Source organism: Trichosurus vulpecula, chromosome 2 (genome assembly GCF_011100635.1).
Source record: "Trichosurus vulpecula isolate mTriVul1 chromosome 2, mTriVul1.pri, whole genome shotgun sequence".
NCBI classification, from domain to species: domain Eukaryota; kingdom Metazoa; phylum Chordata; class Mammalia; order Diprotodontia; family Phalangeridae; genus Trichosurus; species Trichosurus vulpecula.
The window spans coordinates 56677010-56694451 of record NC_050574.1 but is presented as its reverse complement, the minus strand read 5'-3'; the positions used below and the strand labels follow the sequence as shown (position 1 = coordinate 56694451).

General features: G+C 47.1%; 1 protein-coding gene across 3 annotated transcripts in view; it reads right to left on the bottom strand.

Annotated features, from left to right (window-relative positions):
* Window positions 1–17442, bottom strand: part of EPHB2 (EPH receptor B2) — a 195517-nt gene that overhangs the window by 17081 nt on the left and 160994 nt on the right. Inside the window, exons 6-8 of one of the 3 annotated variants that reach the window (XM_036746632.1) lie at window positions 9698–9860; window positions 7665–7773; window positions 5878–5945 (exon numbers count right to left, since the gene is read on the bottom strand). In XM_036746632.1, coding sequence (XP_036602527.1) covers window positions 5878–5945; window positions 7665–7773; window positions 9698–9860 — 340 coding nt within the window. The remainder of the gene's footprint in view (window positions 1–5877; window positions 5946–7664; window positions 7774–9697; window positions 9861–17442) is intronic. The other 2 variants (XM_036746631.1, XM_036746633.1) reach the window with 2 other exon arrangements.

Sequence of the window (17442 nt, the reverse complement as noted above, 5' to 3'; positions counted from 1 at the left end):
TAGCTGTGTGACCTGGGCAAGTCACTTCACCCTGTTTGCCTCAGTTTCCTCATCTGTCAAATGAGCTGGAGAAGGAAATGGCAAACCACTTTTGCCAAGAAGACCCCAAATGGAGTTGGACATGACTGAACAGCAACAGCCTAAAATAACAATTATAACTGACATTTTATGTGGTACTTAAATGTTTGCAAATTAATTATCACAAAGACCCCATAAGGTGAGTACTACAGTACTAACCGACACCTTTTACAGATGGGGAAGAGGGTCATAGCGGTTCAGTGACTTGCCCAGGGTCACACAGCTAGAGTCCAAGGCAGTATTTGAACTCAGATCTTCCTGACTCCAGGACTAGCGCTCTACCCACTACCCCACCTAGCAGCCTCCAATTGGAGGTAAGTAGCTGAGCCAGGCTTCAAATCCAGGTCCTGGATTATAGACTTCAGTGCTAGAAAGGACCTCGGAGAGCATCTTGCTTCACTGTTAGATTTTACAAAAGTGAAAAACAGATTGTGAGAAGAAAGATAACTTGCTTAGATAATCTGTAAGTAGCAAGGCAGGGTTTGAACCTGCGACTTTGCCCCAAGTGAACTGTAAGGTGCTCAGAAAAACAGGAAGCAGTATTACTGTACGGTTCTCAGGAGATCCTTGAGGTTTGGCTGGTCGGTAACTCAGCTCCCTCTCATTGCACGGACTGGCTGTAAAAGGCAGAGAGCCCTTCTAGAACCCGGCCCTCAGATCTAGGGCTGACTGCATTCCCAGTCTGGAAGCAAGTGGAGACTCCCCCTGGAATAGTTAGTCAGCCTGGTTTCTACCCTCCTGAATTAGTCCTAGCCAGGCACTGGTCTCAGCTCCCCAGGGGAAAAAACCCTCCTCTTTCTTCTCTAGGTTTTTAGCCTTAGAAGATTTGCAGACTCCTCTCCTTCCAAAGGCCTGCGGCTTACCTGCCTGTTTCCAGCTCCAAGGCTTTGATCTTCTCTCCCTGCAGAACAGGGGGAAAATCTCTCTTGCTTTAATTGCCAGCCAGGGCTGGCAGCTTGGTGGGTCAGAGCTTGGTGCTAACGAGGCCTAGTTTCTAAACTCAATCCCCACAAGGGCTAGTTAGTGCTATCCAGAGAGAAATTCTCTTCCCCAGTTGTGGGCCCTGCCCCCACCTCCCTGTCAATCAGATTGAAAACTTGGCTATTGGTTGTAATGTGGCTTGGGTGTAGGAGTGGGATGGCTCAGAGCTAAGCCATCACCATCACTGGGAGTATGTCTTGAAGCTCAAGCCTCATCTTCATAGACAGTCAGGTCCTGGGGAGTTAGCATGTTCAGGGTATGGTATGATAACATGAAGGCCTTCTAGGGTGGGGAGTACTCACTGATAGTCAGGGGTCCTGGGTTCTAGCAGTTCCACTAACTTCAGCACTGTGAGATTGTATTTGTAAAGCATTCTGCAAACCACAGAGTATCACATTTTTGTTTGTTTATTTAATCTCCTCCGGCCCCCTCCTGCCTCATTTGGGGTTTTCTTGGCAAAGATACTGAAGTGGTTTGCCATTTCCTTCTCCAGCTTATTTTACAGATGAGGAAAATGAGGCAAGAAGGGTGATGTGACTTGCCCAGGGTCACACAGCTAGTAAGTGTCTGACACTGGATTTGAACTCAGGAAGATGAGTCTTCCTGACCCCGGGCCAAGCGGTCTATCCATTGTGCCATCTAGCTGCCCCAAAGCACCACAAACATACAAGCTATGAAGACGATGTCACTTTGTCTCTGGATATAAATTTGCTTCTCTGCAAAACGAGGACTAGATGAATTATAAGGTCCTTCCCAATGCTGTCTTTACATGTTCTGAGGCCCCTTCCAGTTCTGACATTCTATGTTCTAGACTTCCTCCTGGCTCTGACATTCTATGTTCTAAGGTCTATCCCAGCTCTGTGGTTCTGTGTCCTGACTCTCATTCCAACTTTGCCGTTCTATGCTCTAACACTATATGTTCTAAGATCCCTCCAAACATTAACATTCAATATTCTCTTTTTTTTTTTCTGAGATTAGGTCTCCCTATGCTGCCCAGGCTGAAGGTATGGTGGCCATTCACAGGGCTGATCCCACTGTTGACTGACCTGGGCCAGTTTCTCTTTCTCTAGACAGCATGGTAGCCTCTTGATCCTGAAGGCTCACCATGTTAGTGCCAGACAGTGTGGATATTTGATCGACTTTAGCCCCAGCCTCTCTAGGTAGTGTAGTGGATAGGCTTAGGAAGATTCACCTTCCTCAGTTTAAATACGGCTTCAGACACTTCTTAGTTGTGTGACCCTGGGCAAGTCATTTCACCCTGTTTGCCTCAGTTTCCTCATCTGTCAAATGATCTGGAGAAGGAAATGGCCAACCACTCCAGCATCTTTGCCAAGAAAACCCCAAATGCGGGTACAAAGAGTCGGACATGACTGAAAATGAGCAAACAACAACGGCGACGACCCTAGTAGCAGAGATTACAGGTGTGTGCCACCTGCCTGGCTGACATTCTCTATTTTAAGGTCCCTTCTAGCACTGACACTACGTTCTGAAGTTCCTTCCAGTTCCTTCTATGTTCTGACATTCCGTGGTCTTTTATTCCTTCCAGATCTCACATTCTATGACTTCATGGTTTTTTTCTCCATGACTGAAGATTTAATTCTGTAGCTGCTTCTTGTTTTGGTTCATTGAAACTCCTTCAAAAAATGCACAAGCCCACAAATGCTCCTCAGTTAGCCAGAGCATGGTGAACGCTGCCGGATCTTTGCTGACTCAAGACTGTGCAGAGCCATCGCTTCATCGTCCTCAATATAAATGGCAGCCACCATCATGGGATGTGACAGGCACTGGATCGGGCATCTGGAGGCGCTCATTGCTTTTCACCTGGCAACTGTAATCGCCTCTCGATACAGTAACGGCGCTCTTTGTTACAGTGTCCGCTACCATCCTCTACTTGCTCCCATCTATCTTCCCCACAACTGCCAAATCCATGGTTGGCTGCAGACCAGGTTACTCTCCTGTTCAACACTTTGAGGGACTCCCTCTAGGATAAGAGAAATTCCTCTGCCTGGCCTTTAAAGTCCTTCACCCTAGCTCTAACTTTCCTAGCCAGGCTTTCTATACAGTGGGGGAAGGGAATCAGCATTTATTAAGCACCTACTGAGTGCCAGCCCCTGGCTAAGCGCTTTACAGATATTAATTCCATTTGATTCCAGCCCGGTATTTCTCTTTGCGCACTCCACATTGCAGCTAAACGAACTCCCAGCTGCCCTCTGAACTCAATAATTCTATCTTTCACCTCTAAGCATTTGCATAAACTATGTTTGGAATGGTCTCCAAGCTGCCTCCTCCATTGATCCTTCTCTGATACTCTCCAACATTTCCAAAGTACTCTGATGTCTTTGACCCCCGCCACACCCTATCCTGTATTATATTTGTTTGTGTGTGTCCAGAGTATTTTGTGTGGATGGTTTCACTCGATCTTCTAAACACTCCCTGATCATGCGAATTCATTCCCAGAAATACAAATACCATTCTACCCACTTTACAGATGGGGAAACTGAGGCTTGGAGAGCTGAACCATCTTTGTCTTGCCTAAGGGCATTGGGCTAGCAAGGACTTAAGCCCAGGTCTCCTGACTTCAGGCTGAGTATCTACCATCTAGAATCATTCTCCATTTTATAGATCAGGGAACTGGGGCCCAGAGAGGGTATGTAACTTTCCTAAGGTCACACAGTAAGAGAGTAGCAGAACTGGGCTGAGGCCCCAAGTGTCTCGATTACCAGGCTAGGGTTCTTTCTAAGGACAGTGCCTTTCGTTAAGCTCTGGCTGTGTGATATTTTTACAAATAGGCCAGCTCTTTTTAAATTTTCATTTGTAAAATGTTCTATTTTGTTCCAACCATCCAGATTACATAAAATGATTTATCAAATGTTCACATTTGTGGATGCTTCTTAAATTAGTAAGTAGGCAGGCTGACTTCAAGTATAACTTGTATGTTCCTTTGTGAGGGAAATAGACTAAAACATTTCTATATAAATAACACCTTCATAAAGATAGCAAAGTACGAAATCAAAGTGCTTTCTTACTATATCGAACAGGATGATGCTTTCTCCATTAATCTGCTTCATCAGTCACCCCTTCTCTCTTATGATCTGTCATTTTTTCCCTCCCCATTGCTGCCTTCATCTGTGTCTATAAACAGGTAGGTGACTTTCTTGAGAGCAAGAACTGACTTGCTTTGCTACTCGTATCCCCAATGCTCTCCTTTCAAAAAACAAACGGAACAAACCAATATATGAATATTCCATAAACAGGAATACTCATACATAGTTGGTGAAGCTATTAGAAATATTCAAGAAAAGAATGGACAGCTTGGAGTTTAAAATTCGAAGTTCAAATTGAAGTCATCTTCACATTTAGCAGATACAACAAAAGTATTCTCAGGGAGTCAGAGGAGGCACTATGTACCAAGTGGGTCAAACCACCACCACTACCTTGACCACCACTCAGCCTTAGAGTTTAGTGGAAATGGCCTAGTTCACCGAACCTAGCGGCCCTTGGAATAGCAGGGCCTTCCCAGACTACTATCCCTCCTTTTAGCCTATGCCCCATAGCCATCATCCAATGAGACAACCCTGGGGAGATAAAACCTTGGTAGATCCTGCAGCCCTAACCTCCTCAGCTATTGAATATCTACAAAAGAAAATTCTCACCTCTAAGGTCCTTGAGGGCCAGGTATTTTTCATCTGGTCAGAACAGAAAAGCCCTGTGGTTAACCTGGCTGCCAGGCTGCCCTCAGAAGAGGGGCTCAGATTTCTGGAATGGGGGCCACTGCCCATGTGGGAGGGAGGGGAATGGAAACAGTGCCACTCTCCTTCCTAGTCCAGGGAAAGGTTGGAGCTGGAACTGGAGGGGGTGGGGACAAAGAAGCCACCCCCACTGGAAAGCCTGGGCTGTCCTTGGGCTCTGGGGCTGAACCGCAGGGGAAGGGATGTAGGGAGAAAATGGGAAACTGGCAGGCCATCCTCTGCTTGCCTAGCTGGGCCTCACATCAGCCCCCCTTGGCTTCCTTTTCTCTGCTCACTCCCTCCCTCTCCTGATCTCAGGTGCGCCTCATCTCATCTCTACCTCCTCCTGTGCCCACCTCCCCAGGCCCCTTCCACTCCTCATCCTCACCTTCCTCTCCCCTTCTTTCCCCGTTTACTTGGGGTCTCATTTCTCTTCTCAACCATTTCCCAGGCTCTTCCATATTTATCCCATGTGCCTCTTCTCCCATTCCCTTCCCTGCTCACCTACTTATCCCATCCCCTGCTTGGGTCTCTGACTCCTCTCCAGCCTCCTCAACTTACCTTCTGGGCTTCTTTCCTTTCTGATCTCCTGGGCCCTGCCCCCCAATAAGCCCACCTCTTTGCCCCTCCCTGCTCCCCTCCCTGTGCTCTCTTTACCCCCTCTCCTCTCCTGTCTCCGTCTAGTCTGTAACTTTACCTGCTCCCTGCTTGGCCCCATCTCTAACCTCCAGTCCCCTCACTTTCTTCCCCATTCCTTCTGCAGCTCTCTTGAACCTCCAGCTCATCTTATTCATCTCCTCATCCTTTCTCTCTTTCCTCTTCCCCTGCTTCGGTCTATCATCCCCTCTACACTGCGGCCACCTCCTCTGATCACCTTCTACCCGGCTCCTCTGGCCAGCCAATATTCCTACCTGCTGGCCTCTTTGGAGCACCCAGCCTCCATCCCTGCTCACCTTCCTGCTCTCCCTCTTTCCAGCCCCATCTTCATGCCTCCCCATCTCCATCTCCTCAAAGGTCTCTCAGTGAGACCGGAGGTACCATGGGATGCCACGTCCCCCCGGAGGGCCCTTCGGGGCCAGTGGATACGTACTGTGGCCGCTGGTGTAATGCTGTAATTTGTCGGTATACTCGGAGTCGGCACGCTCAAACCCCCGCCTTCTGGAACAAAAACCACGAGCTGAAGCAACCGGAACAATCAAGGAGGAGGCTGAGAACCTTAGCCTTGGGGGTGCAATGGGTAGAGCCTCCCAGGGCCCCTTACTCAGGCTCCAGGCCCCTCCCTTTCCTACCACAAGCACCCCTTCACCCAGGCCTTCCATCCCCAGTAATGGGCTACTCTGCCCCCTTTGCCAGCCATTCTCCTGTACCCACTCTCCTTCCCTTCATCCCTCCCCTCTCTGGTTCCTGGCTAACCTGACACCTTTCCTCTGGTCCCATCCTCTCCTCCTAAACCCCAGGAAATCACTGTCAAGGAGCACACCCTCCTTTATCAACCCTTATCTGTCTGTCTATCTTTCAAGGTTCTAGAAGGCAGGGCCTTGTGTCAGATCTTTTTTGTACCCCTAAAGCCAAACATGGGACTTGGCAGCACCCCAGCACATCAATTCAGTGAGCGTTTATTAGGTGCCTACTGTGTGATCTGGTGAGAAGCAGTGATGAGAAAAGAGAGCAGACCTTGAAGCCAATAAGACCCTCGGTTCATGTCTTGCCTCTGATAGATACTGGCTTTGTGACTCTGGGAAGGTAACTTAATCTTTCAGTGTTCTAGACAACTCTCTCAAGAGTGTTCTTGCACCTTAAAGAGAAGGTGCCAACCTACACTGGTCAGGTGAGTTTCCTATACCAATGAATTCACAGGTCCTACTATGTGCCAGGCACTGTGCTGGGCATACAAAACTTAAAATACAATCCTTTCCTGCCCTCAAATAACTTATATTATACTTAATAAATGAATTGGGTGGAATCACTAACTAGAAACATCTGTGATCAGGATGGTGCCTGGCACATAGTAGGTGCTTAATAAATGCCTATTGATTGATTGAGAGGATGGGCCCTTTAGTTGGCTGAAATGGGCCTTAGAAATTCCCTTATTTTACAAATGAGGAACCTGAGGCCCAGAGGGATTAGGAAAGTCACTTTCCCAGGGTCACAAACCTGCTGAGTGGCAGAGCTGTCCTGCAAACAGGCTTTCTGCTGCCTGGTCCTTTTGGACAGCAACAAGAACCCTAGAATCTCGGAGCTGGACAGGAACTCGGAGGTCACTGGGTCTAACACCAAACCAAAGCCTGAATCTCCTGCTCCAGTATCCCTGACAAAAGGCCTCTTAGCCTCTTCATGAAGAGCTCCTGTGACCAGGGATTCGCCCTCTCCCAAAGGAAGCACCCACTTTACTCGAAAACAGCTGATTGTTAGAAAATCTCCTTCCTAGTAATTTTCACCACTTGGTTCCCCTCTCAGTGAAGGTTTTGCTTTTTCAGAGAGAAGTCCAACATCCAACCCAAAGAAATAAATCTCTAATGGAAGAATTTGCGACACCAATAATGGGTCAGTTGGGGGAGTGGGGGTGATCAAAGGATCATCCATCATCTCCTTTAGAGCCTCAGCCATTTGACAGGTCATTTAGTCTAATCCCCTTGGAGGAAGTGAGGGCTGGGAAAGTGCTGTGTGCTCGGTTTTGTTTTCTTTGGGGAGGTGGGGTGGGTAGCACTTAGACAACACCTTGTAGTCAAATGCTTGCTCTGTTCTAAGGCTGGCTGCGGGTTCTAACACAGGCTGATGAACCCCGGCGAGGAGGCATACCTGTAGTGCCTAGACAGAGAGACAGAGCCTGGCACTCGGGTGGACAGACGGAAGGGGCCAGGGCGGGGGGAGGCGCACCTGTTACACACGATGGCAATCACGACCACGGCGATAAGGAAGACCAGCCCTGCCGCAGACGAGCCGATGATGAGAGGCAGCTTCTCTTGTATGCTTGTCTGGTATTCAGCTGGGGAAGGATGTGGGATGAGTCAAGAAGGGTGGGAGCACAGCTCGATCGACCCCTCCTCCCCAAAGCCTTCCCTCCTCTTTCCTTCCCACTCCTGCTCCCCATCCCCAGGCCATACTGGGAGCTCTTCCAGGGCAATCGATCAACAGTCATTTGTTTTCTTCATCCTTCTCCCCTGACCCCTGACCCCAGTGCCAGGTAAAGAGAGCTGTGCAACTTGCATGAGTTCAGACCACAGTCATCTCTTCCTCTTCTGAATTATTAGAGTATCAGGGAAATCATCACATGCCCTATTATCCTATTAGATATCTTGTCTCTCCAACTAGACCACAAGCTCTCTGAGGCCAGGTCAGGGTACCTCCAATTTATCTTGCATATAGCTTGTTTAGACATGATTGTCTGCATGTTGTCTGCCCCACTGGACTGGAAGCTCCGATTATCTCTCACCTTTCTTTGCAGGGTGTCTGCAGGGTGAATAGTAGGTGCTTAATAAATGCTTGTTGACTTGACCTAAGTCTGTGTTCACCTACCACACTGGGCACTTCGTAGGTAGTCACTAATGACTTATTCCATCATACAATTTTGGACTCAGACGCTTCGAGCTGGAAGGGCCCTTAGAACACAGGACGTCAGAGTTGGAAGGGCCCTTAGAACACAGAACATCAGAGCTGGGAGGGGCCTTAGAACCCAGAACGTCAGAGCTGGGAGGGCCCTTAGAACACAGAACATCAGAGCTGGGAGGGGCCTTAGAACACAGAACATCAGAGCTGGGAGGGCCCTTAGAACACAGAACGTCAGAGCTGGGAGGGCCCTTAGAACACAGAACGTCAGAACTGGGAGGGCCCTTAAAACACAGAGTATTAGAATATATGTCAGAGCTAGAAGAGTCCTCAGAACATAGAACGTCAGCTAAAAGGGATGTTAGAACATAGGATATCATAGCTTGAGAAGGGCTCAGAACATAGAGTATTAGAACACAGAATGTCAGACTGGGAAGGGTTGTTAGAATATAGGATATCAGAGCTTGGGGGATGGCTTAGAATACAGACTGTTAGAACATAGAATGTCAGAGCAGGAAGAGATCTTAGAACATAGGATATCAAGAGGCTAGAAGGGACCTTAGAACACAGTATTAGAATACATAATGTCAGAACTAGGAGGGTCCTTAGAACATAGAATATCAGAACTGGAAGGGATATTAGAATGTAGGATATCAGAGTTTAGGGCAGGAAGGGGCTTTAGAACACAGACTATTAGAATACATAATGTCAGAATTAGGAGGGTCCTTAGAACACAGAATGTCAGAACTAGGAGGGTCCTTAGAACACAGAATATCAGAACTGGAAGGGATATTAGAATGTAGGATATCAGAGTTTAGGGCAAGGAGGGGCCTTAGAACAGACTATTAGAATACACAACATCAGAATTAAGAGGGTCCTTAGAACACAGAATGTCAGAACTGGAAGGGATGTTAGGAGTGGGAGAGGGTCCTTAGAACTTGGACTGTTGGAACATGAAATGTCAGAGCAGGAAAGGGCCTTGGGGATTATTTAGACCCGTCTGTTCATTCTACAGATGTGGAAACTGTGGTTTAGAAAAGTGTAATATTTCCCAAAGCGATTAGCAGCAGAAATAGGAAATGAGCCCAGTGTCCTTTGCCCTGCACCATGGAGGCTTTGGGGGGGTGAGGGGCTTGAGCCAGGGGATATAGTGCCTGGAGCCCAGGTCTGTCGAGTCTCCCTGATCTGCTGTGTCTGAAGAACGCCTTCCCACCATCAATCCCACAACACCCAGACTCAGGCAGTCCTGCCCAGGGCTCCTGGGAAGGATGCCATCTGTGGTCCCCTCTCTCTTCCCATGTATTCAGGGCCTTCTTTCCCAGACCCTCCTTTGCATACGTCTGCCAGCGAGGGGTCTGTCTCACCTTCGGTCATCGTCTGGAAATACATCTTGCCACTGTAGCGCCCGTAGCCCGCGACGGTGCGTGCCCGCACCTGGAAGACATAGATGGCGCCCGCTTTGAGGCCCTGCACGGTCACTGTGTTGGTGGGGCTTTTGACCGCAGTGGCGTTGTACTCACTCAGGTCCTGCCAAGGAACAAAGACAAGAGTCAGAGGTCATAACAAGGAAGATGATGAGCCCCTAATGAATCACCACCATTGCCACCACCCCAGCTGATAATTATAGAGTCCACGAAGGTGTGCAAACTGTCCTCTATACATGATCCCACTCAAGAGGCACAGTTCCGAGGGGACAGGTCCCAGGGATCATTATCCCTGTTTCCAGATGAGGAAATCAACGTTCCTGAATTTAGAGTCAGACTTCCAGGCTGGAAGCCCAGCTTTGCCATTTATTGCCTAGGTGGCCTTGGACTTCACTTCTCTGCTCATAAGTTTTCTCATGTATAACTAGAAATGTCTGATTCTACAATCCTTTTACTTGCTCAAGACTACACAGCTACTAAGGCCCCTCCCAGTTCTGACATTCTGTGTTCTAAGGGCCCTCCCAGCTTTGACATCCCGTGTTCTAAGGGCCCTCCCAGCTCTGACATCCCGTGTTCTAAGGGCCCTCTCAGCTCTGACATCCCGTGTTCTAAGGGCCCTCCCAGCTCTGACATCCCGTGTTCTAAGGGCCCTCCCAGCTCTGACATCCTGTGTTCTAAGGGCCCTCCCAGCTCTGACATCTTGTGTTCTAAGGGCCCTCCCAGCTCTGGCATTCTGTGTTCTAAGGGCCCTCCCAGCTCTGGCATTCTGTGTTCTGAGGCCCTAGCTCTGACATCCTGTGTTCTAAGGGCCCTCCCAGCTCTGACATCCTGTGTTCTAAGGGCCCTCCCAGCTCTGGCATTCTGTGTTCTAAGGGCCCTCCCAGCTCTGGCATTCTGTGTTCTGAGGCCCTAGCTCTGACACTGTGTGTTCTAAGGGCCCTCCCAGCTCTGACATCCTGTGTTCTAAGGGCCCTCCCAGTTCTGGCATTCTGTGTTCTAAGGCCCTAGCTCTGACACTGTGTGTTCTAAGGCCTTTGCTCTGACATTCTGTTCCAAGGGCCCTCCCAGATCTGACATTCTCTGTTCTAAGTGTCAATGGCTTAAATTACAAGGGGATCTTATAAGCTAATAAAAGAGATAAAGCATAACAAAAAAAAAAAAGACCTGGGCAATTTAAAGAAACCAAAGAAATGAGTATAAATGATGTAAACTATGCATGATATAGAATGATCTGGGCTCAGTGGAGGAAAGGACTGCTTTGTGATGGTTGAGATGCAGTTGCTGCTGAAGTAGTTTCCCCACAACAATCCTGTGAGTAGATTGTTTAAGTATTATAGCCCCATTTTAGAGAAGAGGTAACCTGAGGTTTACAGAAGTCCATGGTCAAAAAGTTAGTAAGGGTTAGAGCTAGAGCCTGAACCTTGGTTCTCGTGATTTCAGGTCCAGTATTCTTTCCACTTCACTATTCAAAGGGATTCAACCAGGGATGTGTGGATTGGGTTCAATTATCACCTCCAGGCAGATGTCTCCTACATCTCCAGCCCTCTGCTCTCCTGAGCTCCAGTAACTCATCCCTACCTGCCTGCTGGAAGTCATCTGTTTGTCCTCCAGCAGTCTTAAACTCAACCTGTCCAAAATGGAGCTCATTATCTTTCCCCCTAAAGCTTTCTCTCTTCTCCTAATTTCCCCATTTCTGTGAAGTGACCCATCAAATGTCCTCTCGGTTTCCCTCTAGCTCTGAATCTCCGAGTCTGTGCTTGTCTCTTTTAGTCACCCCTATTTAAAGCCTTGTACTCACCTTGAGCTCTGCATTGCCCCTTCCATGACCCTCTTTATTCAATCACTTGCTAAGTCTTATTGATTCTACCTCCCTTCACAATACCTGCCCCTTCCTCTTTACATTCTGACACTTCCCCAATGCAGGCCCCAACACCTCTCACCTGCTCACCTGGACACTGAAAAACTTCCTGATTAGTTTTCTGGATTCCCATCTCTCCCCTCTCTAATCTATCCTCCATGTGATTAGCAAATTAATAATTTAAAAATAGGATCTGATCATTTTACTCCCTGCCAAAAGTCTCTGGCTACTCTACTACATTTAGAAGGCACTTGAGAGCGCTTTACATCTGCTTTCTACCTTCTTCTCAGGATTTATATATGTTCATATTAGTTCCCTTCTAGGGATGTGCCAGAGCCACCTTATACTGGCTCAAGAGCTGCTGGTTAAATTTTCCATATAAGCCTTTATGCCTTGGAAATTGGCAAACATTACAACTCAGGGCTTGATTTATTATTTCTATTTTTTTTTATTTAAGAAAGTGATAAGAGAAAATGCTAATAATACAGATCAAACTTAATTGTGTGTCATATTAATTTATTTCTCCAGGGAGACAGTTGTTAAACACTGATCAGCACACCTCCCGTTCCCTTCATGTATTTTTTGCTCCAGTCAAATTGTCCTATTTGGCATTCAACTTCCCACCCTTGCACCTTTGCTCAGGCTATCCCCCATGTCTGGCATGTACTCCATCCTCAAAGCTTCATTCAAAGTTCAGTTCGTGTTCTTCTTCCTGGGCAACTAGGTGGCACAGTGGATAGAGCACCAGGCCTGGCATCAGAAAAACCTGAGTTCAAATCTGGCTTCAGAACCTTACTAGCTGTGTGACCCTGGACAAGTCACTTCACCCTGTTTGCTTCAGTTTCCTCATCTGTCAAACAACCTGGAGAAGGCAATGGCAAAGCATTCTAGTATCTCTGCCAAGAAAACCCCAAACGGGGTCTTGAAGAATCTGACATGAGTGAACAATAACAACAAACCTCTTGCTAGCCAGAGCCTTTCCTGATCCTCAATTAAGTGTTTTCTCTTTCCTGAAATTCTTCTGTATTTACCATATTGTCTTCCTCAACTCAACCCAACCAGCATTTATTAAGCACCTACCATATGCTAGGCACTGCGCTAAGCACCAACTGTACAAAGAAAGATAAAAGATGTTCCTTCTCTTAAGGATTCTAATGGGGCAGACAACATGCAAACATGCTACATGTATGTACAAATGCGCTATGTATATAGGACAAGTTCAAGACAGTCTCACTGAGGGAAGGCACTGAGATGAAAGGGGATGGGAAAAGGCTTCTTGTAGAAAGTAGGACTTTGGCTGATACTAGGAGGAAGCCAGGATGAGAGGCATTCTAGCAGGTTCTAGGTTTGGGACTCTAGCCAGTGATATCGTGTGCTCTCTGAGGGCAGGGGCTGTCTCCCTTTGGATCCCTAGTGCTTAGTACAGTGCCTTGTCCATTACAGAAGCTTAATTATTTGAGTTGAAGCGAATATTCTCATACTTAAAAAGACCTGGGGTGCAATGCCAAACATCAACAGTAGGTGTCGCTGTCTAACACGATGTGGTCCACAGAGGCAATGCCTTTTGGTAGAATCCTTAGAATTAGCAAGGGTAATTGAGCGCCCTACTTGACCAACTTTTTAAGTTCACAGCATCACGGGATCATAGACACAGGGCTGCCAGGCTCCTCAGAGGCCATCTAGCCCAACCCCCACATTTTATAGAGGCTTGGGGACGTTGCTCAAAGTCACATGGGTATTAAGTGTCAAGGGTGGGATTTGAACCCAGGACATCTGACTCTATTGTGAGCACTCCCTTTTTTCTGGAGCAGTGGTTCTTAACCTTTTGAGTGACCTGGACTCCTCTGGCAGTCTGGTGAAGCCTATGGACCCCTTCTCAGAATAACATTTGTTGTATGTTTGTAATTGAAGGAAATGCTACAGGTCGGTAAAAATAAAGATGTTATTTTTTTCCCATCCAAGCTCATGATGCCCCTGACATCTACCAAGGTCCCTCTTCCATGGACTCCAGGTTAAGAACTCCCACACTAGTGTTTGCTTATAATTAGAGACTGTAAATATTTTCTGGAGTCCTTTGGTGACAAGTACAAAATCATTCAAGACAGTAACCATAACCTCTCCCCCGTCTCCATCACTCCCTCTCCTTGAAATTGCTCTCAGATGCACCAATTATATCACTTTCTAGGTAAGAAGATGACCTATGCCACGCGATGACTCAAATTCATTAAAGTCAAACTGTGGATGTTGAGGCCAGGGAAGATTCAGAAGGACATACTAGCTGCCTTGATCTAAAGAGCTGCCTTAGGAAAAAGGCATCAGGCTGGATCTCTTTGGCTCAGGAGGGCAATGAATGGGTTGAAATTATAGGGAGGCCGATTTTGGTTTTCTGTAAATCAATGACCGAAAAATTACTAATTACATGCAAAGTGCGGAGGACTACGTTGGGTACTAGGGAAGAGAAATGCCAAAGTGGGACAGTCCCCGTCCTCAAGGAGCTTATATTTTAATTGGCAAAGATGACCCACAGAGAGGAGTGGTGGCTGGGAAAGGTGAATGGAGCCCCTTGCAGAAGCGACAGGAGCGTGGAGCCCAGAGCTAGGAGAGGAAGGGGGCGGTGCTATGATCGGCCTACTGAAATAGCCAGTTCTCTCTCATGGGCAGTTTTCAAGCAGGGGCCTCATGGTTAGTCAGGGATAACATAGAAAGAACCAGAGGATGGACCAGGGGGCCTCTGAGGTCCCTTCCATCTCTTAGATTGTGAAATTTTGAAGAAAAACAGGCACTGAGCAGGGAGAAGGGCATCATGGGATTGCAGCTGCCCTACAGGACTAAAGCCACCCTCCTCTCATTCTTAGTATTTTCCCAAGAGGGATGTTTCTGGGGATTAGCTTGCAGAAGACTAGAAAACAAAGGCTGAAGCCTAGATGAAAAGGATTTAAGTGAATTTCACTGGTACCAGGAGACTGGCTACACAGGACCAAGTCACATGTCCTGGCCTCCGAGCTTTACTCCTTTTAATAATGTGGGCAAATCACCTCACCTGCCTGGACCTTTCCTTCCCTCCTCTTCTGTAAAATGGATGATATGGACTGTGAGGGCCTTTCTAAGTTATACAGTCTACGGAGAACTCAGTGTATGTATGTGTGTGTGTATGTATGTATGTATGTATGTATGTATGTATGTATGTAGTCTATGTATCACCCAGCATCAACCTTCTCTAGTTTATCATTCCATGTTCTAAGGCCTTCTCCAGTTCTGACATTCCACGTTTTAGGGTCTCTTCCAACTCTGACACTGTGTTCTAAAGGACCTTCCCACCCCTGACATTCTGTGTTCTAAGGCCCTTCCCAGATCTGACATTCTTTTTTCCAAGGCCCTTCCCAGCTCTGACATTCTGTATTCTAAAGCCCTTCCCAACTCTCACATGCTGTGTTCTAAGGGCCCTCTCAGCCCTGACACTCTGTGTTCTAAGGGCCCTCCCACCTCTGACATCCTGTGTTCTAGGGGACCTCCCAGCCTGGACATTCTGTGTTTTATCGCTCCTTCTAGTTCTGACATTTGATGTTCCAAGGTCCCTCCAAGCGTTGACACTGCAGGTCCTAAGGTTCTTCCCAGCTCTGACATTCAGTGTTCTATGGTCCTTTGTGTTCCAACATTCAATGTTTTAAAGTTACTCTCAGGTTTCTAGCCTCTGTTCTAAGGCCTCTTTCAACTCAGAAGCTCCCCCACCACACAAATTATTGGAGGATCAAAGGGGAGGATGGTACATTTGCCTTTCTGAAGACAGTCTCTCAAGCTCTGCCTTGGGGCCTTGCTGGCATTTCCCTCCTCCTACATGAATATTTGATGTTTCCCCTGTCTCTGTCTTGTTCTCCTAACCAGGCTCTGACCTTTTTTGTAAGCTTTTTTCTGTAATGCTTTTGGTGTTCCTCTCCATACTCAGGCTATTGGTGCATGGTGGGTGCTCAGGACATTTGCTGAAGGAATGGAATGAAGGGGTGAGAGGTTATTTCCACCACTGCCCAGTCAGGATAAACTGAACTGGAGGGAGGCTCTCTGACAAGCACCCACATGCCTGAGGAGAGGTCTCATTCCCATGGTGCTTTACAGTTTACAAATCTCTTTCCTCAAGGTAGTCCTATGAGGTAGGTTAGATAATACAGGTAATAATATTATCTTGATTGTACAAGGAAGGGAAGAAGATGAAGATCAGAGAGGGAAGGATAGTTGTCCAAGGTCACACAGCCAAGCGAGTAGCAGATCTGGGAGGCCTTCTTACCTTAAGTCCAGTGTTCCTTCCATAATTCTAGGCTGCCTCTTTTAAACCCAGATTCATATCAGGTTATGGAGGTATCCCAGAATGGAAGCCGCCCCTATCTAGCACAGACTTAAGGCAGATGGACTGGGCCCTTAAGATCCACAGTCCTGAGAACTCTGGGACATACAGCAGGTTTTGGGCTGATGCCAGTCACCATTAGTTGGGCCTGTGGTTCGGATAAGAGGAAATCTGGCTCAGTGTAAAGAAAGATAACTGAATCTGCGGCCTGGAATACCTGGGTTTGTGTCCCAGCTCTCCCACTCTGTGACCCTGGTCCAGATGCTTTTCACCACCACAGATCTCAGTTTCTTAATTTGCAAAATGGGGACAATAATCCTTGTACTATGTGCTAATGTCTTCCCAGGGATGCTATATGACTGACCACAGATCACGGAATTCTATGACCTATAATTCAATGAGACTGAATTCAATGAGATTGAATTCAATCTAATTAAACATGCATTTACTTTGCTAGACATTATGCTATGCATTGGTGGACAGGAAAAACAAACAAAAAAGCCTGTCCTTGATCTCAAAGAGCTTAGAATTGTATGCTTCCTGAGAGATAAACACTTCAGAGAATACCAAGTATTTGCAATGGAAATAGAAGTTATTTTTAAGAAGGTAAGAGAAGAAATAGCGTAGGAGAGCCAGGAAAAGACTTGAGTAGAAGGCATCCGAGCTCTGCTTTCAGCCACAGTCAGCCAAAAAGCATTTAGTTAGGGCCTAATGGGTGTTGCGCATTTTCCCAAATACTGAAGATAACAAAGAAAGATTAAAGATGGTCCCTGCCCTCCTGGAGCTTACAGTCTAATGAGGGAGACAGCATGAAAATAGCTATGTACAAACAAGATAAACTGGAGACAATCAACAGAAGAAGGCACTAGAATTCAGGAACTTGAAGGAACCTTGGGATTTTAAGAATCAATACCGCAGGCTGCCCAAAGAGAAATGAGAAGGAACAAATGAATCCAAGAAAAGCATTTATTAAGCGCTTATTGTGTTATGCGCTCCATATACAAATACAAAAAGGTGCTCAACTTTTAACAGAGGGAGACACCATATATCCCAAGATGGCGGTTAAGGAAGGGGGTAGAGAGTGGAGGCAAAGGGCAGATGATAGGCAGGGCCTTTCCCAATGCAATGGCAGGGCAGACAGGACAGGAAGAAGCATGATGGGTGATTGTGTATGACTAGCAATGGTTGGTACGGGTGAGGAAGTGTAAAAGACATCCCTAAAAACGTGTGACCAGGCGAGGAGGTGTGTGCAACTGTGAGGGATGGACAGTTGAAGTGTTGCACTGGTATTGAGATATTTTTTAAAATTTGAGGATGGCTTCCAGTGTATTGGGCAGATCTTCTATATGAGAGATGGATGGCTGGGCACAGAGAAGAATGGCAGGAGATGAGCAGGCATGGGGCTGTGTCCATCTACCCTAGAGGAGGAAAGACTCATGCTGATGGGATCATGGAGTCACTGAGGCAGGGAACTGAGAAAGAACCTACCCT